General features: G+C 39.7%; 1 protein-coding gene across 3 annotated transcripts in view; it reads right to left on the reverse strand.

Annotated features, from left to right (window-relative positions):
- Positions 1–1,400: 1,400 nt before the first annotated feature.
- Positions 1,401–23,148, reverse strand: part of exd2 (exonuclease 3'-5' domain containing 2) — a 49,498-nt gene continuing 27,750 nt past the window's right edge. For all 3 annotated transcript variants that reach the window (XM_072569259.1, XM_072569260.1, XM_072569258.1), the window contains 5 exons: positions 19,486–19,814; positions 8,787–8,893; positions 6,835–6,970; positions 4,032–4,388; positions 1,401–2,491 (listed from right to left, as the gene is read on the reverse strand). In XM_072569259.1, coding sequence (XP_072425360.1) covers positions 2,275–2,491; positions 4,032–4,388; positions 6,835–6,970; positions 8,787–8,893; positions 19,486–19,814 — 1,146 coding nt within the window. In that variant the 3' untranslated portion in view covers positions 1,401–2,274. The remainder of the gene's footprint in view (positions 2,492–4,031; positions 4,389–6,834; positions 6,971–8,786; positions 8,894–19,485; positions 19,815–23,148) is intronic.

Here is a 23,148-nt window from a genome sequence, read left to right on the forward strand (position 1 = left end):
CGGGCAATTTAGCATGACCAATTCACCAGATGCATCAGGTTAGAGTCAAGAGACAACCTCCCTTTGAGTGCAGCTGAGCTGAGCTCAGTTCCCCTCTTGCACTCGTGGAGTACAGTCACATACTGAGTTGAACAGTGATTTTGCAAGATTTTAATGAACTTTTGAATTTGACATGTTTAAAATGTACCATGTAATTATAATTTAAAGCCATATTATATTTCTACTTCACTTTTTGAATGTATAAACAAAAGCTTACGAATTCATTTTTGTTTCTATTGTCTTTATCTGGTAATTGGCATAATTCATTGTGTTTTTTTTCTTATTTGTTTAGAGATCAGTGGGGCTTCTGCTAATGACATGATATTTTGGACAGTAGGATGAAGTTCAACCCCATTAAAAGTAGTATCCATGTTCTAGTCGAAGCTATAAATTTAAGTTTAAAAAATAAAGTCTAAAAACTCAATTTTTATATGAGTATATATGGTTGTGGAATATATTGAAATAAATCGTTACAAGGAATAAAAATATGCTGGCAGTGTATCTTTTTTGGAGAGGGTCTTGTGTACTAGATTTGGAATACTAGAACAGGCTATGGCTGTCGTCTATTGTCCTTCTCTCCCCGAAACAGTCTGGGTACAATGGAAATCCAGCGTCAGTGAAATGAAAGCTGTGCAGTCACATCTGGAGGCAACTTTACATTGCCTTCACTGATCTCACCATGCAAGCAGAAGCAATCTATTTAAGCTGAGGAAAATTGGCTGTCTGCTGAAACTTCCTGGTGCGATCTCCTCTTTCCATGATAGTATGCTGGGTTGGGTCAGTTACACCAGGGCAACATCACAACACTGAGTTGCATAGTCATCAGACAGGGTTGTGTTCTAGCACCAATATGCTTTGGCATATTCTCTTTACTGCTGTATGCCTTCAGTTCATTCACATATCACGACTGAGATCAATGAGGCCTCCCTTTCCCTCAGTATTCATTGAAAACTAATTGCTGGCCAGGACACAGCAAGGAACTTCCGTAGCCTTCTTCAAAAATGTCTGTCGATCTTTCACTCAAATCAAGATAGCCGGTCAAACAGATTGGGTTGGCATTTCTTTCAACAGTACAATGGTCCCTCATTAATACACTGTCATGACGACTAGATTTTGTGCTTGAACCTGCAGATTCAGAGACAATCGACAATGTAAGTCAACTGAGAGAATGATTGTTTGCCTAATGAATGAGAACTACTTGGATCATGTAATCTGCCCATTTCTCAACAACTAAATAATGGGATGGGATTCCTAAAGAGGGACAGAAGCAAAATGCTGTGTGTAAGTGGCTCATGAGATCATCTGCTCAGGGAACTAAATTGGGTGATGGGAGAAAAATATTCAGGCACAAGACAATTAACTTATATTTGTAAATGATGTGTTTATTGAAGGCTCACTTCATAAACCGCTTGCAACAAAGAATCAGGAATGTACATGCATCACATTTAGTCAGTGTTAACCTAAGACATGATTACATGGGATGAACAACTACAACGTGTTAACAAAGATGCGTCCTCCTGTAGAAGGGCTTGGCTCAAACTGGACCCGCAGAACTACACAAACGTTATAACAGAAATTTTCACTTTCGGACAATGCAGAGAAAGATTTTTATTCTGAAACCACTTTTCTACTAATGAAATGAATGAAATATTTGGAAAGCCCCCATCTATTTTCTGGGAAACATGAATTAGCTTTGAAAACTGTATAAAAGCTAAAATATATTTTACTGTTCTGATCGGTTCTGGATGAGCAACTCTGACAAAATCTGATTACGTGATCCTCAAAAGCAGGTACAATGACTAACCTGTAGTATTCCAGATGGTATGTACTGAGATTGGAAGTTCCCTCTGCTATTGTAAACTGTTGCATCTCTCAAGCAGAAGATTCACTTATGCCTCTGGTTCAAATATATTGTTTTTATTTAAAAATTAATTTTTTAAAAATAAAGTCCTAATTTAAAAATGTACCTTCAGTGACATTGTACCAGATGTTATATTTGCAAACCAAACCTCTAAAAGGTGTTAAAATTTGATAATTGTTCAGTGTTTTATTTAACTGTTCACCGTTTCAACAGCTCTCTCCCACCTTCATAAATTTAATAAAAAAAAACTTGCAGTCCTTCCCAGTGCTTCACGAGTAGATTGATACAAGTGGCTCATGCATCAGCATTGATCATTTCCACAGTCTTGAGAAGCAATTGCAAAAATAAAACAAAGAACTGAATTGCATCTTCTTTCACGTCAACTCAATCTTCAGGTCCTCCCCATACTTGCGGATGAGCTTGCTGTGATTGTGATCCACAGACCACATGGGTGGAAGGTGCCGGGGCTGCATGTAGTCCAGGAAATGCTGGCGCCAACGTTTCTCTAAAGACATTAGGGCTCGGAGACCGCCAACTGCACAGGACTGGGTCACTTTCAGACCATGAGGGACATAGCTCTCATTGAATACCCTGAGAGAGGATAAAAGAGAAGTGGATAAATGCAAAGTCATTAGATTCATGCATCATACCTCATGTCAGGTTAAAATTCACATTAGAATTTAAAAATCACAAGAATCCACTAAGTAGAAAGAAATACATGGTTGTGCTGATACACTTGATGACGCTTCATAAATACCAGTTGGGCCAAATGGATCGTTTCCATGATGTATGTTCTTCGTGATTTTGATGATGAAATTAATACATAGCAGCATCATGTTAGGGAACAAAGAAAAACTTTGCAATTAAAGTCCCAGCAATCACATTAAGGCAAAGCTTCCCCTGATTTACCTCCAAAAATGCACTTTAGTCTGCAACCTTAGATTGACCCTTGACACACACACCCAGGATTTCAAATTCCCCACCAATTACTGCTGTAGTCCCAGTAAAACCATTGACCATTTGGAACTAGGCAGTGGATCTATCTTTATCTTCTCACTGTAACTACGTATCCCTCACCTGTCAAACTAAAGCAGATTGTCTGGTGATTGTCACATCATTGTTTGTGAAACATTGCAAATTTCCCCGATTATAATAGTGACACACTGCTGTCTGTGCTGACACACTGTACAATGAAAATGGAAGCCTTTTGTTTTATAATTGAAGATTATTTTCCAACATGAAGAGAAGGAATATATTGACTGATACTTCTGAAGTGAATTCCAGTGAGCTTACTGGAAAATGGAGGCATCAATATAGAACAGCAGTCGTAGAGGTAGATTTAGGCAATGCTTTACCAAAAATAAAATGTATTAAATAATCAACTGTAAGTCCAATATTAAACTCAAGTTCACCAGAGGACAGTTAATTACTTCCTTGTACTTCAGTGCACATAAAATGATCTGGATTTTTAATGTTGAGTATGGGAGTTACGATGAATGCCCCCATTCCAACTGTAGCATGGAATGTCACCCATTGGGAGATACATATATAATGCATTGACATGTTTCTTTGTCTATAAAATTGTAGGTCCATTTCCCAGCTGATCAAGGTTTCATGAGGGGAAGGAAGCAATTCAGCAGTTTAATTCTTATTTGCAGTAAGTCTTCTTCACCTGCCAATCCTCTGCTCACTGACCTATGCCAATTCCCAATCTGTCAACACTATGATTTTAAAGTCATCTTCTTCATGTCCCTGGTTTCACCCCTTTATATCTGCAATAACCTCCTTCTTAAGACCCCAAACCCTTAGGGTACCTTGCTTTCAACTAATTCTGGGTCTCTTGCGTATCCTATCACTCCAGAAATGGCTGCCATGCCTTCAGTTCTCTGGAATGTTCTCCTCAAACCTCTGCCTTGTGCGCATTCTCTCTCTCGCTCTCTAAGTCACACCTCAAAATGAACTTCTTACAGACCAATCTTTTTTAGTCATCAGCTCTACTTCCTCATGTGGCTGGTTGTTACTCATTAAGGTGCCTGTGAACCATTTTGGGATGTTCTTAATACACTTAAAGCACAAGATAACTGTAAATTGCTTTGAGTAAAGGTAAGATTGGAATCAAAAGTTCTCTCACCGCGTTTCCAGTGACGCTCCTTCTTCAAGGATCTCCCTTGTCAATGTCTCCTTACCATAGAAAGCCTTCAGGATATCCTGAAGCTCTTTCCTCCGAGTCTGGGGAAGGCCCTCAGCACGCAGCAAGGCCCGTGCTCCAGAACGCACCCGCCTGCGACCCGGATCCTCCAGTAGGCGAACACTTTCCTCGCAACCAATCGGTGCATTGAACTCTGCAGCTAGCTGCTGCTTTAGAACATTGTCATAATAGTTCGAGGTGGCATGGCAGGCAGTGCATAAGAGCAGGACGTCGTGAGAATTGTGGTCTTTCATTTGGACCGGGAAGTGTCTCCGGTATTCATGGGGAACAATGTTCTTCCTAAAGAAGCACAAATCATTGAATTTCAGATAAAATAGTTGGAATGAAACTGAAAATATGGGTTACCCAAAGTAGCCAGAATGGGAATGATTGAGTAATGTTTGCATTAATCACACCTTGAGTAACTATAACTTCACATTATTATGTATCTATCACCTCTATGCTCATTGATCTGACTGGCATCCAGTCTGGCAACACGGCAATATTTTTAAAAAATGCTTTTCCTCAAATACCTCAGTCTTAACTTTCCCTTTCTCCTTGAGTACTATAACCCTCTGATACACACTGCATACATCCAGTGTCAGTGCAAGTGACTCTTCAAAATGATGGTTGGAGTGATAACCATGTGTTATGTATTGGATGGTGCTGACATTCTTCAATATTGTTGCACTTAAGTAGGAAGTATTCAATCATACCCCGGGTCATGCCCTGTAGGTGGTGAAAAGGCTTTGCAAGTAAGGAGATTTGTTATGGGTTGAAAATAGCTAGCCTCTGCTCTGCTCTTGCAGTCAAAATGTGTGCTAGACTAATTAAGCTTTGGATGATGGCGATCTTCATGATATGCATGGTGAGGAATCTGACTAATGTAATATCAAAAGATGGTTTTGGAAGCCTTGCATCTGTTTATTGCACATATTACTCACCATCTGTCAGCCCAGGTTGTGCTGCTGACCACACTTTGTTGCATTCATTATCTTGAGAAGTTGTGAATAAAACTGAACACCGCAATCATCAGCGGATATCCTGACTTCTGACCTCATTACAGACAGAAGTTATAACAACTATGTTTTATTTTAAAAATGTAAATTGGAAAACGGAAGCTTGGACTACTGTGATGCAGAGGGAAAAAGACAATGTGTTTTTTTAATAACTGGAAGCAAACGAAAACTACAGAGGAACCTTGATTATCCAAAGGAGCCAGGTGGGCAGTATTTCGTTTTATTAACCGAATTCCAAATAATTGAATACCGGATAACATAGTTTAACCGAGCATTGGGACCTTGCCATCTTACTGGATAATCGATTTCTGAATGCCAGATAATCGAGGTTCCTCTATAGCGGATGTTTGCTCATTGGTTACACAAGAACTGAAACTTTTGAAAAATCTGAATTTGAACCTTCCGAGACATAATCCGGCATGAAATGCATTTGGGAATTAAAGAAAAACGTCCAGTAACAGCATTTGACTGGGTTTAGGTAGCAGTTTTGTCACGGGGTAAAATAAGAAAGCATTGGGCATAAAAACCTGCAAGCAAACCAAATCCCCTTTTTCAAAGATATCCTCCTCCAGTTAGTTATTGATTGTCCATCATGATTTATGGTTAGATTGGCAGGACTAATTAATTGATTTTGGGATTGTTTAGCTTTGTCTAACATGCTGCCTACCTCCTTAAATCAAGGCCCTATCTCTCTTTTCAAATGAGCTTAGAAGAACCTACTATTCCAAGGAAGAGTAGGGGAGTTACCCAGAGTCCTCTGCTCAATATTTACTCCACAGTCAGAGAGGTCTACAGCACTGAAAAAGGCCCATCAGCCCAGGATGTCTTCGCTAGTCAAAACAAACTATTTAACTATTCTAATCCTATTTCCAGCACTTGGCCCACAGCCTTGTATGCCTTGGCATCGTAAGTGCACATCTAAACACTTTGCAAATACTATGAGAGTTTCTGTCTCTATCATCCTTACAGACAGGAAGTTCCAAATTTCCACTCTTTGGGTGAAAAAAAAACTCCTGTCCTTCACTTTAAACCTATGCCCCTTTCTGTCTGCCCTGTCTATGTTCCTCACAAATTTTACATATCCCAATCATGACCCCCTCAGTCTCCTCTGCTCTAAGGAAAACAAACCCCAGTCTATCCAATCTCTCTTCATAACTTTAACATCCTACTACATCTTTCATGCACCGTGTGGGTGAAATGAGTTGTAAAAATCCTCATCTCCCTTTTATGTCTTCTATCACTGATAGGTCTGCTTTCAGCTACCATGAGCCTCAGAATGCAGAATTCCTTCCACCTCTCTCTCCTTCAAGGCACACTTGAAAAACCTCTTTGACCAATGTGTGTTTAGACTGTTCCAAGATCACTTCACATCGTTAAATTTTCTCTGATAATGCTTCACCTAAAGTGCTTTACTTTAACATTCCATAACATTAAGGGTACTGCACAAGCATAATATGCTTTTGTTTATCAAGTCAATGCCTTATGTCAGCATATTCCAATATATTAAACCAGTTTGCATACTGACGTGGAAGTGCTGAAGCCTGGAAAAGCTGAGGGTAAGGTGAAGTCTAATTTATAATAAGTATTATACAATCAGGTCAGGGCAAGCAATATATCCAAAGTTCTAAGTAAATAATATGTACGGAAATATACAAAAGCATCTCTATTAGCAATGATGGATGAGTAAAAGATACCAATGTTTATTCCAGTGTCCAACAACACCTCACCTGATGTAAGACTCTCTCTTGCCACACACAACACAAAGGTTTTCCTTGGTTGTCAAGTAATAATCTTCTTGAGATTCAGGTCTTCCTGATGGTTCAAATTTCAATTTCACAACAAATGGGTCTTCACTGATGAGCTCTAAATAAAAACACACATTCATTCAAACTCAGAACACAACACTTTTAGATTTGAGGAACAAAAAAAATCATATCATCTTCCTAGCCACGATTCAGGTTAATGTGGACACATCTGATGGCAGCCAAATAGAGTCAATTGAGAAGGATAGACAGGGGGATCCCCTGCTTTAACCTCAAGCTGCTAGGCTGACAGACACAGGAATCTTAGAAAACTTAAACACCCATTTAACAGTCCTGACCAAAGAGCAGCAGGAAAACGTGGTCACTCTACTACAGACATTTAAAGGAACCTGCAGAGATCAGCCAGGGCTTACCTCACTAATAATTCATAACAAAAATGTGGGAGAACACCACTCCCTACCCCATCCCAATACTGTTCTGCTGGAATTTGCACTTGCAACCCTTATCTTAAAAATTGCTCACATTGTGAGAAAGAACAATATCAACACTGTTGCTCTTTCCCAAGTGTGAACCTATAGAATACAGCAGGGGAACTGACAATGCACCTCTTAGCTGTGTATTGACTTTCAAATGTGAAAGAGAGAAGGAATGACACATTTTTACTAGGTTAACCAAACTGATCCCTGGGATGGCATATGAAGAGAGACTGGATCAGTGATGACCATATTCACTGAAGTTTGGATGAATGAGGCCAGATTTCACAGAAACCTATAAAATTCAACAGGACCAGACAGGATAAATGTGGGAAGGGTGTTCGCGAAGATCCAGGAGTCCAGAACCAGGGGTTACAGTTTAAGGATATGGGGTAGGCCACCTAGAACTGAGTCTAGATCAGAGTGGTACTGGAAAAGCACAGCAGGTCAGGCAACATCCGAGGAGCAGGAAAATCGATATTTCAGGCAAAGATTTTCCTACTCCTCGGATGCTGCCTGACCTGCTGTGTTTTTCCAGCGCCACTCTAATCTAATTCTGATCTCCAGCATCTGCAGTCCTCACTTCCAACTAGAACGGAGAAGAGGAGAAATTTCTTCGCCAAGAGTGGTGAGCCTATGGAATTTCCTGCCACAGAAAATGGAGTGGAGGCCAACAGATTGAATATTTTCAAGGAGGAGATCCTATAGTAAGACATATCTTTCTGAGGGGTAAAGGGATTAGAAGCTATGAGGAGAAGCAGGAAGAGGATACTGAGTTGGATGATTAACCATGATCATACTGAATGGCAGAGCAGATTCGAAGGGCTGAATGGCCTATTTCTGTTCCTATTTTCTATCTGCTTTCTTTGAACAGAAAGCTTGTTAAAAATATAGAACGATTAACATGCACAGAGTCGTCAAAATATTGAACAATGGATCCTCAATTAGAAAGGTAGAAATTATTTAAGTTGGAACTGACTCCTTAATGGGCCAACAACAGAACCAAAGTTCACCTGGTTATGAAGTGTGTAGTTCTGAACCTTGGTGGAATCTGCTCTTGACATTACAACAAAGAACAGCAGGCAGCACTCCAGACTGATAGCCAAGGCTGCGACGAGTCCAAGTCTCCCTGAAACCTAGTTCCAGAATGATTCTTGTATTTGCCTGCAAAGCAGACCAATTCATTGTACCCCAGGATCATCTCACTGCGCCATCACCAACCTTAAAGGAATCCTGCAACTCTTGCCATCAGTCAACTGGACATGCCTGGGAGTGGGGGATGTGTGTTGTGTTGTGGGTGTGGGTGTGTGTCTAGTCTGTCTCTCTCTCTCTCTCCTGTCCATAACACATGCAACTATTTTCATTATTCTTCTGTAACTCATTGTTCTCGGCAGTGGCAGCATAGTTCAGTCTCTTTTGCTCTCAAACTGAAGACCAACCTACCCCCAATGCCCTTGTCTATGTACCATTGAGCCTTCTTCCTGTCACAGGTGCACAGAGGTTGTCCATCTGGAGCATGGAGGAAGCAATTGTCATAGAGAGGCGATTTCCTGCAAAAAGTGAAATAATTAGCAATGATTCCCTTTGAAGTAATCATCAGAAACACACCTGCAGAGGACCCGAACAATCACCTGCCATGAATAGCACAGCTCCATGTACTAACAGAGGTTAACATTCGAACCAATGACAGTCAACCTTGGTCTTTGAAAATGCTATATCTGATGTCATGCTTTTTGTCACACTTTATGTCAAATGCAAGTGACTTTCAGATTTGTGCATTTAATGTGGAGACTAACAACTGGATTCCTTCAATGTTTTTTCAAAAGTTTTCACCGATGATTCCCCCAAAACCTCTGCAATCTAGTTTTCTTAAATACTTGAATGAAATAAAATGCAGAATTTATAAGAACGTTTTTTAATGCTTGCCCAAGTTTTACCTGCAGACTACAAATCTCATTTTTGGGTTGATCAACTTGTTCAGGCTGGAGACTAGGAAAACTACATCAGAATTGTGCAGCTGAGTATGTGCAGAATATTTAACTTCCCAGGTTGCCCGGTACTGTTCAGCCAGCTAGACCGATGAAATATTCCAACAACTTCTGACCAAGACTTTCTTGAAAAGTTAACTCTTTGAATAGTAGTTTAGAGAACACATTTTAAAATCTTCATTTAGGTAAAACATATATTGAGACTTTGAAAAGAAGTTGTGTGTTATACAAAAGGAAGTGGAAACTGCTGATTACACACCGTAACGTGCATTAAGCACGAATACGGGTTTTGTTACATTTGATGTTAACACATTCCGAGCATGTATCTCACCACCCAATTTCTATGTTATCCGCTGTTTTTTTTTCTCTTTCTCTTATTTGAATAATGTAAGAGACTTAAATATACACTCTGGTTAGTTGTAGGTTAGATTAGTAGTTAGTTGAGTTTTGTTTATTTTTCTCGGTATTTTTCTTCTGTTAAATTTTGGTTATTACATATTTAAGATTTAATTGTATATCAATGTTTGTTCTTGACTGTTTTGTTTATTTTTGTAAACTTGTAAAAATGTTAAATTTCTAATAAAAATATCTATTAAAAAAACATGGGGAGAATGTGTAAACTTCACAAGTCGACGAGGGTAGATTGGAACCCAGGTCCCTGGTACTGTGAGGCAGCAGCGCTGACCAATGAGCCACCGTGCCACCTGTTGTCATGTAAAACACTAAACAGGGAATGTAATGAGAAAAAATGTGAGTTTTGCACTTTGGCAGGAAGAATAGAAGAGGTCAATATTATTTATATGGGTAAAGACTGCACAAACCTTCAGAAAGGTTTGGAGGCCCAGTGCATGATTCACAAAACGTCAGCAGACAATTTCAGTAGCTAATAAGGAAGCAAATGGAATACTGGCCTTTATTTCAAAGGGAATGGATTATGAAAACAGGGGAGTCTTTCTAAAACTTTACAAAGTTCACAAGATAGACCAGATCTGGAATACCATGAATAGATTTGGTTTCCCTTAATGTAAAAAAAGATATATTGGTATTGGAGATAGTCCAGCGAAGGTTCATTGGGTTGATCCTAAGTATGGAATGACTCTCTTATGAGAAAGTCGAGAGGCCAAGTAGTTTGGGCTTGTATGCATTGGAGTTTCGGAGAATGAGAGGGCACTTTATTGAAACATAAGATTCTTCGGGGTCTTGACAAGGTAGATGCAGAGACATGGTTTCCCTTGTGAGAGACCATTCATTTAAGGCGGAGACGAGAAGGAATATTTTGTTCCAAAGAGTGTGTGGAATTGTTTATTATGGAGGCCTGTCAAAGCCGGATGGTTAAGAATTTTTTGAGGCTGAGGAAGACAGATTTCTAATCTTTTAGAGAATCAAATGTTATGGGGATAAGGCAAGAAAATAGTATTGAGGATTATCAGATCAGGCATGAACTAATGGGCTAAGCAAGAATCAAAGTTGTGGAATAACACCAACATTCTTGAAAGGAATAATGGGAGCACACTGTTCTTTAGAAACGAGAAGTAGAATTCTGGAAAGATATCCCACAAAAGAAGATAATTAAGATTTTGAGTAACAGATCTTGGAGGCACTGTAACAATTTGCATTTACACAGCACCTTTACCACAATAAAACAGCCCAAGGCATTTCAGATGAGCATCATCCAAAAAGCTAATAAGGAGCTATAAGACAAAAATGTAAAAATTTGGTCGAAAGGGCTGGTTTCAAAGAGATTCTTAAATTATGACAGAGATGGAGACATTTAGGGGAGGGAATTCTGCAACTGAAGGCTTCAAAAGCAGAAGCATGGCTGTCAGAGCAGCACAAAAATTACCAGGTGCTCGGGCAGGCAGAAGAGACCTTAGAGAGTTGGAGGAGATTGCAGAGATTGGGAAAAGGACAAGGCCATGAAGACATTTAAGAACATCGAGGCAAATTCTAAGAAGAAAAATAAAGGAAGCTGAACCTAGGCTCAAGTCGAAAAAAAACTCCACAATGGTTTGGGGAAAGATGAGGGGAAACAGAGATCATGATACAAATGCTGCCAGGAACACATTATTCCAATAAAACAATCAATGCTTGTGGCACCTCAATTCAATTGAAGACTGATATAGAAGGCTTTGACAATGAAGTCATTATGCACTGATGTCCTGCACCAGTTTATTCTTCCTGGTCCCCACAATCTTCAGCTGCTTCAGTGACCTTCAGTTTGCACAAGGTCAGAAGCGGGAACGTTTACTGATAATTGTACAATGTCCAGCACCACTTGCAACTCCAAACCTAGACAGACAGAGATAATTGAGGGACTGGTAGGGCCCTCAAGTTTAGATGAAAAGAGGCCAGGTACTGCAGGTAATGATGCATTGGAATCTGGTGCTATTCATTTAGATTTAAAGCTGCCTAAGCATGAGGAGAGAATGAAAAAATACTGGAGAAGTAAGGAAAAAGTCAAAGGAAAGCAGAAATAGATAATTGGAGAGAACTGTAAATGGAGAATAAAAACAGGAAGTGAAAATGAGAATTGCAGCTAGAATTGCAAACTAAAATTAGAATTGCAAACGGAAAAGAAAGCATGGAAACATGCAGATAAGCTTAAAATGATGTGACTGAAACAGGAGATGCTCTACAGTGGAGAGAATCTGAACCATAATTTGAAATCCAGTAAGGAAATGTTTAAGTTTGCATAAGTCCTACTCAAATTAGAGAAAAAGATTGCAGAGGCACTCTTCATGTGATTTGAGAAAATGGCTAGGCAAAAGAAGGCTGATGGGAGTATAAGTTGACAGGTTAAGCACAGGAAATTCATGCATCACTCTCAGTGGAGGTTTCTCAGGACAATGATGTTATGAAGACAACTATATTGATGGCATGTGAGCTAGTCCCTGAAGCATTTAGGTAGTGTTTGGAACTTTAGGGAAACTGCCAGAACTAACCTGCACAGGGAATCCCTGACTTATGAACGCTCGTACTTACGGACATAATCCCATGCAAAAGTGTCATTTTAAAGATCCAACATATGAATATTTCCTGTACTTATGAACAGCTACTTTATGCTGTCCTGCATTGAGTTCCGACTTGCGCATGGGCTTGAGAATGGAACCCATTTGGAACCCAGGGGCTGCCTGTATTGAATTGAAAAGGATTTAGCAAAGTAATTTTGGTGTGTTGGATAGAAGCATTAGAAGTTGAAACCACATATGAAGCTGTTAGAGAGGTTATGCACTTAAAAGAATTTTTAAAAACTCACTACCTTCTGTAATAAGAACCCATGGCGAGGGATAAAGGGTTGCATCTCCTAGACAGACAGCAATAATGCCCAATGATTAACAGCTAATCCATGAACTGTAACCTTTTATCCCAGTCACTGTCAGAAATACAAAAAGCATAGAAAAGTAAAAGGAAGGTGAGAGCCAAGAATGAATGGCTGGGAATATCCCAGGGTCTCCTCCTCAGATCAAAGGCAAAGTACTAAGGGTGGAAGTGAAAATTGGAAGCCAGTGTGTTTCCATTGTAGAAAGGTGGGGCCTTTGTTTCAGAAAGCTGGAAGCTGAGACTCATTGGGGCTCTTTAGGGTGCGCCTGAGTAGGAAACTCAGAAGGAAAAGGCAACGGATCAGATAGCAGCTTTAACTATAACGAAGAGACACTACGTTGAGTGCAGAAGTTGTACATAGGGTAGATGAAAGATTTGAAGGGATTTTATCTAAAAATAAGCTAACCCCCTTTTCTTCAAAGAGAGCATCCAAGCTCATAACTACACTAAGGAGTACAGAGGTAATTTAAATCATGCTGCTGGAAGCCCAAAGTGTTGGTAAATGGATAAATGGAGAGTATATTAGATTCCATTGTACAATGCCCAATTGGATTGAGACTTGTTGGCTGCACAAGTGGTAGTTAAGAAATTATCTAGCAGCAGCGAAACCTATGGCTTTGCCTATAACTAGGAAAAACCCATCTAAAGCTAAGAAAACAGAACAATCGTCAAGAGTAGTGACCAGAGGGATGGTTAAACAAAGTTCATCACCAGAGGTCATAGTAACAATGCATGTAAAAAATGTTGTTAGGGTGGCTGAAATGACCTAAGGAAGATAGTGCAAAAGAAGCATTTGGCATGTTTTTATTAATTGACCCTCAGGATGCTGCATCTGTCTGTCCACCCTGAAGCTGACGGTAAGTGCCATTACATCAAAAACGGAGTTCTGGTAAGGAGACATTCCTCACTCAGCACAGAATGAAGACTGGATGGTTCTTCATCAAATAGTGGTTTACCTCAATACTATAAGGAGATATGAAATTCTTAATGTAGGGCATGTAAGAATATACAAAATGCAGGCATTGATATACATTTATTTTATCTAGCCAAGATTCCGTAAGGATGTAGTGCGGTTCCGTAAAACATATCACACGTCAGGTGGTAGGAAAATAACAGGTAATGAAACTACTACCTTTGAAACCCATACCAGTTTTTTGAAGAGCCATTCAGTTGAGTGGTAGTGGATTGTGTAGAATCATTACCAAGAAGTGAAAGTAGGACACCAGTATATCCTTACAAAAAGGATTAATCTAACCAGACTGCAGGGCTGCTCTCATTAGAAAGAGATGACTGGTAATGGTTTAATCTGAGCATCATGACATATCAGGAAAGGGGAGAGGTAGAGAAAAATAATCCTTCATAGCAACCTCAACCAGTACAGAAATTGAACCCACATTATTAGTATCACTCTGCATCTCAAACCAACTATCCAGCCTACTGAGCTAAACCGATCCCAATTATGGATATGACATACTGATTTACAGAAGCTATTCCTTTAAGGACAGGTACAGCTACAGCAGTAATAGATAAATTAATTCAGTTTTTCAAGCATTATTGACTAACACTTGAGAAAAAGTTAGAATCCTGAGCAGACTGTATGTTTAAAGATTTCCAGAAAATCATTAGCAATTTGAGCATAAAACAATTGAAGTCAACTGCATTACATCCACAAGCCCAGGAAACTTTGGAAATCATCAGACACGTAAAACCATGATTAAGGCATACTTTATTGAAAGCCCTTGAATTTGAACAAAGGGTTAGATTTCTTACTATTTGCTGCCAGATATTCCCCAAATGAATCTCCTGAGTCTATCTATTTGAACTGATTTATGGTCAGGAGATTAAAGGACCGTTAAATTGACTGGGGAGAACTTTTTGAACCTAAAAGACAAATCTGCAAAGTTGAATTGCACATCTAGCAAAGCTCACAGGAGCATGTAGAGCACAAGAGAACCTGAAAGCTTCTTAGGCAAAAATGTGAAAATAGGCAGATAAACATTCAGCAACTACTTTTCAAGCAAGAGATGACATATGGGTAGTGTTGCCTCTGCAAGGTGAGCCTCAAAGCGAAATTTAGTGGTCCATAAAACGTAGTTAGGAGCATTAGTAAAATGATTTATCTGGCAAATATACCAGGTCATAGGAAGAAGAATTGGTTATGCCACATAAATGTGTTGAAAATATATCATCATAGGGAACAAGTGTGTCGAGGTGGTAAGAGTAGTTGAAGATGACACAAGAAATAAGAGTAAGGTAGGAGAGGCAGAACTCATACAGCCTCACTCCAATGATTGTTCGCACAGTTCATAAATTGAGCCATAGAAAGTTACAGCATAGAAAGAAGCCTTTTGGCTCATCATATCTTTGTCAGTCATCAACCATCCATCTACTGTAATCTCATTATCCAGCACTTGGCCCATAGCCTTGTGTGTTATCATGATTCAAATGCTCATCTAAATACTTCTTAATTGTCTTGAAGATTCCTGCTTTTACCATTCTTCGAGGCAGTTGAGTTCCCTCTGAGTGATACCCATTTCCTCCAATCGTCTCTAAACCTCATGCTCCTTACTTTAAAATGGTCACTGATCCCCCCCACTGAGGGGGAAACATTTCTTTCCAACTATCCTGTCTAAACCCCTCAGAACTTTATACACCTCAGTCAAATCTCCTGCTCTGTCTTCTCTGCTCAAAGGAAAACAACCCCAGCCTAGCTAGTTTCTCTTCATAGCTGAGTCGCTCCAGCCGAAGCAACATCCTGGTAAACCTGTTCTGCACCATGTCTACTCCAATTATATTCTGCATATAGTGTGGCAGCCAGAACTAACTGAACTTATATACAGCTTCATCATAACCTCCCTGCATTTGTATTTAATGCCCTGACTAATAAAGGCAAATCCCGTATGACTTCTAAATATCTACCTGCCCTGCTGCCAACTGGAGGATTTTGTGAGACTACTGAGGAAGCGCGAGGTAATCTGTAAAGATACACCTGGGTGAACTACAACAGCTAAACATAATGTGGACATAGGACAGTTAGGATCTATAAAACAGTATCCTTATCAGTTAAGACAACAAGGTGGAAACAAAGATTAAAGTAGCTGGAGTTTACCAGTACTATTGGGTTATTAAACTGATTAGAAAGTCCAGCTGATCCATAGTTCTAGAAAGGTAAATATAGTCACATAGACAAGTTCATATCTAGATCCACAGTTAGAAGACTGCATTGATCGAGTTGGTTATGCTTAATTCCTTCTTAAGATTAATCTATTGAAGCGCTATAGGCAAGTGCCAGTGACATCACAGGCTATTGAAATAGCTTACGTAATACCAAATGGTTTGTATTAATTTTGAGTGATGCCATTTGGATGAAAGAACACCTCAGCTGCATTCCAAAGGCTTATAGATTGAGTTGTAGTTGATGTTCATAACTGCAGTTTACTTAGACAAAATTATAGTATATAGTGTCACATGGGAAGAACATAAATGATTTGGATGTGAACATAGGTGGAATAGTTAGTAAGTTTGCAGTTGATACCAAAATTGGAGGTGTAGTGGACAGCGAAGAAGGTTACCTCAGAGTACAACAGGATCTTGATCAGGATCGAAGGCTGAAGGGTGACCTTATAGAAGTTTACAAAATCATTAGGTGCATGGATAGGATAAATAGATAAGGTCTTTCCCCTGGGGTGGGGAGTTCAGAACTAGAGGGCATAGTTTTAGGATGAGAGGAGAAAGATATAAACGGGACCTTAGGGAGTAACTTTTCCACACAGAGAGTGGTGTACGTATGGAATGAGCTGCCAGCTGAAGTGGTGGAGGTGGGTACATATACAGAATTTAAAAGACATCTGGATAGGAATATGAATAGGACGGGTTTAGGATAAGGGCCAAGTGCTAGCAAATGGGACTAGATTAGGTTAGGACATCTGGTTGGCATGGATGAGTTGGAGCGAAGGGTCTGTTTCCATGTGGGCTGTACATCTCTATAACTCTATGTAGAAGGCTTGTTTAAGCAATTATAGTTGGCTAGTTTAGTCATAAATTGAGCTAGAATTCAGGAAAGAAGTAGAAATTTACCCAAGTCATACCATGGGTCAAGGACAAGTGTTACAAAAGACAGTGAGACTGAATGCTCTAATAGAACTCACTGTTCCTAAAGCGAAACAAGAACATAGAATGTTACAGTGCAGTACAGGCCCTTCAACCCTCAATGTTGTAGTCATAACATTTTTAGGAATGTGTAGACTTTACCAGAAATTCATGTGTAATAGCTGTGCCTTGAACAAATTTGTTAAAAGAACAAACAAAAATGGCACGGTCAGCAGAACACCAGCTCTTGAGAAGCTGAAGGGACAATCTAATAAGAAACAGTGCTGGTTGTCCCTATTTTTCAAGACTTTTCAAATTAGAAATTGATGAAAGTGGCTCGAGTGCGGTTTTCTTGCAGGATGAAGCGTCAGCAATAGAAAAGCCAGAAAAAAAGAGGGGATTTAAGATTGACTGGCACTTTAACACTTTGAAGTTGAGATCTGACAGTAACAAGAAAATACTAATTTACACTGAGTATAATGAATTGGCCTTCAGTGAAAAGTCGAAAACCAGGAATTCCAGGCTATTTAGATGGAATTTTTTAATTGCAACTATTTAAATTTTATTCACATTGCCGTAAAAGATAATATAATTGATGATACATTGTGATAAGTGCTAGGAATAAGTTAGAAGTTTCAGAAATTCTAAGATCATAGATTACAATATAAGAATCCAGTAGCACCACTGCAGTTTTGTCTGTCAAGACCATTTCCTGTTGTTCTCAAAAAATAAGTTTGTCACAGTGACATCATAGGCTAGGAAAGCCTCCAAGTCCAACTACGCATCAGTTACACTACCCAACCCTGTAAAAGATCTGAGGAAGTGGAAGCTCCATTCCTTTCGGCTTGTTTTGCAGCCAGATTCTACAGCAATCTAACAGGAATCTTCCAAACTGACACCAATATTGAGAAATTAAAAGCTTATGTGAGTTGTACCAAGCGGCATTCACATTCCTGATTTAAGATTCAATTTGTCTGGAGCAGACTCTATCAATTAAACTAATCGTGTCCTCCGACCTGGCCAAGTTCTGGGTTTTCTCCAGGTGCTCCGGTTCCGGCCCACAGTCCAAGATGTGCAGGTTAAGTGGATTGGCTCTGCGAGATGTGTAGGTTAGGTGGATTAGTCACGGGGATTGCAGGATTGTATAATTTGGGGGGGTGCGGGAGGTGTGGCTGAATTGCCTGCTTCCATGCTGTAGGGATTCTATAGTTCCAAGTCAAAATCAAGAGACTGAACAAATTTCACTGGTTAAAAAAGGCTCCTCAAATTATGCACAATTTTATGGAAACAGAGAAATCTGTAGGCATGTCTTAAAACAGATTATATTTGCTAAGAAACTAGCTAGTGAACACTGGCAAAAACAATATTTTCAAGTGGGTTTTAAATGACTTAGAGGTACATGAATGGACATCCTAAAAATTCGTATTTTTGGTAATAGACTCAGAAATATATATCAAGAAATGCTTAATAATTACTTTCATGATACAAAGGAACTGCTTACGCTTATTGCTATTTGTGGGGTTTTGCACATTCCCTATTTTACTGTGGTCAAAAGTATTCATTAGTTGTAGAGAAGTATTTTCGGATGCCCTGAGGTAATGCAATGCATTATGTATGACAATATGGTGACTCTGTTCAAAAGGTGCAAGAGGTCCAGCAATGAGGCAAGATGCAAAAATGGAGAATGGCTATATCATGGCAGGGAGCAGGTGACCAGTACCTATGAATCAATGCAAGCAGAGAAATAGTAGATTTAGGTGACATAGGGACTACTGGGGCTGGTAGTGTTCAAGAGTTTGAAGAAAGCATGAAGTAAATACATTTTCAAAATAAATCATAATGTATTTTGAATACTACAAGAGAAAATATATTTAGAATTTTAAGGCTTATTCAATTTTCAGTTGAACCAAAAATTTATACCATTTACACTACCCACCCCTGTCAAAGGTCTGGGAAAGTGGAAGCTCCGTTCCTTCCTGAAACTTTTGGATAATACAGTTTATAGTAACTTGTACTTTTCAAGTTCCAGTTTTGGCTCCATCTTAAATAACATTGATTAATTCAGCACGACAATCTGGAGATTCCTTTTGTTTGGTAGGAGTTTAAATGCATCTTCCTACACTCAGACTGTGGCAAAGTAATTGATTAAAACGATAAATTTCAATATCACAATAAACTCTTATTCAGAAGAAAGGGCCACTTGACTTCGGTGATTTTAAGGAACTCTCAGAGTTCAAGAGAGCAACTGGAACAGGTTCTTAGATCATTCCACTTTTACACTTCGCAACCCAACAAAGTCAAACTTGGCCAAGCGTGACGTACAAGGTAACTTCAGGAGAAGGGACAAAAGCTGAAGGGCAAGTGTTCAGAAATGGTCCATTCACTGAAATGGTAGGAAAGCAAGGAGACCAATTTTCTGATCAAAGCATCAATTTGAGGGGGAAAATCAACAAAACTGTGTGAAGGAAACTGGTAAAGGACCATCAGCCTCTTTTTTTCCAGCCCCTTTTCATACAGGAAAAAAGCTGCCACCTATTTTGTTCTCTCTTATGTTCTCTCTCACAGCCACACATATATGTGGAAACACAAGAATCCACCAATATCAGATCTTTCTTAACCACCAGCTAGCACACTGCAGCACCAAGATGACTTGATCATTTTCAATCACATAAGGAAATCCCAACTACAGATATACTAGATTGTGTACAAGTTAGAAATTAGCACACAAACTATATCTATTTTACCTGGCAGAATATCCCACCCCTAGCGGTTTGTGTTGAGTTTTTCTTGGATCTGGGGTGTTCAGGTGTGATGCAGATTTCTGGTTGGCCCCAAACTTCTTGTTTCGCCATCTCTGTTGCGAGTTCACGTCTCCTGTTCCATCTTCCCCTCTTCTACTTCCCATCTTGCCCTTAAATGGGACATCTATCAGGCCCTGGCACCGTGCCAGCATCTGCTTCCAGGTGGGCTCACAGTCACTTGGCACACAATTTTCAAGTAGTGCAGAACCGAATCCCAGCAGCTGAAAGCACAGAGCCACTGATATCTGGGCATCTTGTGCAGCATAGGCTACCTGAGGGCACAAAATAGAATGCAGAAGTGAGATACAAACTAAAACCTTTACCCAAAACCTGCAAATGTGTCAAAACAAATTACTGTGTGTAATAAGAGACTGGTTGGTGAATACTAGAGACATAAGAACAGGAGCAAGCCATGCAGTCCCTTGTGCCTGTTGTGCCATTAGATTATGGATACCTTTGACATAATCACATGTTTGGTGAATATAAACACACATCAATCTCAGATTTAGATCTAACAACTAATACAGCACCCACTGCCATTTTCTGAAAAAAAGCGCAACATTTTAGATGACCCTTAGTGCGTGGAAGTGTCTTCTAAACTGAACTCCCGCAATTTTTTTTCCCAATACTAGATTCCCCAGGCAGTGGAAATAACTTCTCCAAATCTACCCAATCAGTGCTCTTAATACCTTGAAAACTAAAATTAATTTTACACTTTGTCTTTCAAGTTCCCAAGGATAGGTCCTTAAATTATGTAATCTGTCCTCATCTGTTAACCACTGGAGACGAGGACACATTTTTTGTGAATTCCCTTGAAGGTCAATTTGTCCTTGCTTAGGTGTTTGTTTGTTTGTTTGTTTTCAATGCTTCTGAAGTGTCTAACCAGAGCTGTGTATAGCTGTATCATGACTTTTGACAGTTCATATTTTAGTCTTCAAGATATAAGCATTCAGCATTTTATTAGCATGTTTTATTATCATTCAGACACATCCTTGATAGTTTCATGATATGCATAAATGGACCTCCGCTGTTTCTCGCTTTTCACCATTTAAACAACCATTCTGGTCTATGTTTTTTGGCCCAAAGTAGATGACCTCACACTTGCATATACTAAAATTAATTTGTCACATCTTAATCTCAGTGATACTAACATTTATTCTCATGTTTAATAGAACAAAAAGATCTAAGGCTCTACACAGGGGTATTAGAAAATGATACCAAGCCACATAATGAGGTATTCATTCAAGTGATAAATGTCTTCCTTAGAGAGGTAGGTTTTAAGGATATCTTAAGGGAAGGAAGCAAGAGAGAGAGAAGGAGAAGTGCTGGGAGTTAACACCTGAGCTTAGGGGCTCAGATGCTGAAGATGTGGCCACCAATGGAGGTTCAAGTTCAGAATCCTCCAGTGACCAGAATGAGAAAAGCACAGATGTTCCGGGGACATGTGGAACCAGAACATTAAATCTTTTTAAAAACTTTAGTCACCAGAAAGCGGGTATTGCTGCCTGGACTGCATTTGTTGCTCATCCCTCAAAAGGTGGTGGCACCTTCTTGAACCAGTGAAGTCAATTTGCAGTAGATGTACTCAAAATAATGTTAAGGAGGGATTTTCAAGACTCTGAGCCAATGATACTGAAGGAACAGGGATATATTTCCAAGTCAGGATGGTGTGTGGCTCAGACTAAGATACCTTAATGAATTTCTGCAGAGCGTCGGCATTTTCTACACAATTAGTGTTTCTGGTCTGAAGTGCATTACCCAGAAGTGTGGCCCAGGCAGAGTCAACTGAAGCATTCAAGAGTGCACTGGATGACTAGAATTTTTAGAATTAGAATTAGAATCCCTACAATGTGGAAACAGCCCCTTTGGCCCAACAAGTTCACATCGACCCTGCGAAGAGTAACTCACCCAGGCCTATTCCCCTACCCTATATTTCCCCCTGACTAACCTACACATCCCTGAACACTATGGGCAATTTAGCATGGCCAATTCACCTAACCTGCACATCTTTGGATTGTGGGAGGAAACCAGTGCACCCGGAAGAAACCCACACAGACATGGGGAGAATGTGCAAACTCCACAAAGACAGTTGCCCGAGGCTGGAATCGAACCTGGCGCTGTGAGGCAGCAGTGCTAACCACTGAGCCACCATGCCATCCTTAATATTTAAATGTGCAAAGGCATAGGGAAAAAGGTAGATGAATTGCACTAATCTATAATTGCTCATTGTGATTGCACCAGCTGTCGAATGTGCTGAATGACATCCTCCAGCACCATAACAATTTTGCGATTCTACGAACAGGATGGGAGATTTGAGGGAGGGAATTTGAAAATAAGGATGGAAATTTTAAAATCACGATGATGACTAATCGGGACACAGCTCTCAGTGAGTACAGGAGCGATAGGGTCTTGATGTGACACAAGACAGAGGCAGTGTAGCTTTAGAAGACCTCAAGTTAAGGGGGGATAGAATGCGAAAAAACAGCCAGAAGGCAATGGAGCAGCCAAGTCCAAAATTATCAAGACATTAATGAAAGCTTCAGCAGCAAATGAGCTGAAACAAAAGCAAAGTTAGGATATTTTGATACCAATTTCAAATTACTGACTTGGTTATGTTTATTTGGTGAATTCCAACCCTAATACAAGATGAGCTTCCTTGGGGGTGACTGGCATGATGGCTTTTTCTGGTGGAGATACACAATATTGAACACATCTTCCATGTCCTTATTTTCACCAAAGTCAATTTTTTCTTGACTTCTCTTCATTCTTTCTCTGATGTAATTGTCAAAGTTTTGTATTGATCGCTTGTAAGTTTCATTTCCTCGTCCCTATTTACACCTCTTACTATCTGTCTTGTCAACTTCTGTTATTCTTTAGAGCACTCCCATTTATCATATCCTATTTTTATGCATTCTTTATTTTTGTTAAGTTTTGTTTCACTTTATTCTTCACTTCTCAAGTCACCCAGGGATTGTATTCCCACCAAATGTTAGTTTTTGAAAATCTCCTAATAACTGACAAGAAGAAATTAGATTAGATTACCCACAGTGTAGAAACAGGCCCTTTGGCCCAACAAGTCCACACCGACCCTCCGAAGAGAAACCCACCCCTCTATATTTACCCCTGACTAATCCACCTAACACTATGGGCAATTTAGCATGGCCAATTCACCTAACCTGCACATCTTTGGACTGTGGGAGGAAACTGGAGCACCCGGAAGAAACCCACGCAGACACAGGGAGAATGTGCAAACTCCACACGGACAATTGCTCGTGGCAGGAATTGAACCCAGGTCCCTGGCGCTGTGAGGCAGCAGTGCTAACCACTGAGCCACCGTGCCACCCACCCTGTTATTTTTAGCCATTTTTAGATTTGCGCACTTTACTGTGGGAAACCTCAGTTTTAACCTGCTGAAGTTAGACTTGCCTAAATCTATCATCTTAGTAGATGGTTTGTATTTCTCCCCTTTCAAATACAATGGACACAACGATATTATTATCACTATTTGATAAATAAGCACACATCAATAAAACCATTTCTCATTACCAAATCTAATATGGGCTGGCCCTTTTTAGGTTCCTGGAATATATTGTAACAGAAAACTAC

This window comes from Chiloscyllium punctatum, chromosome 4, assembly GCF_047496795.1.
Source record: "Chiloscyllium punctatum isolate Juve2018m chromosome 4, sChiPun1.3, whole genome shotgun sequence".
Taxonomy (NCBI): domain Eukaryota; kingdom Metazoa; phylum Chordata; class Chondrichthyes; order Orectolobiformes; family Hemiscylliidae; genus Chiloscyllium; species Chiloscyllium punctatum.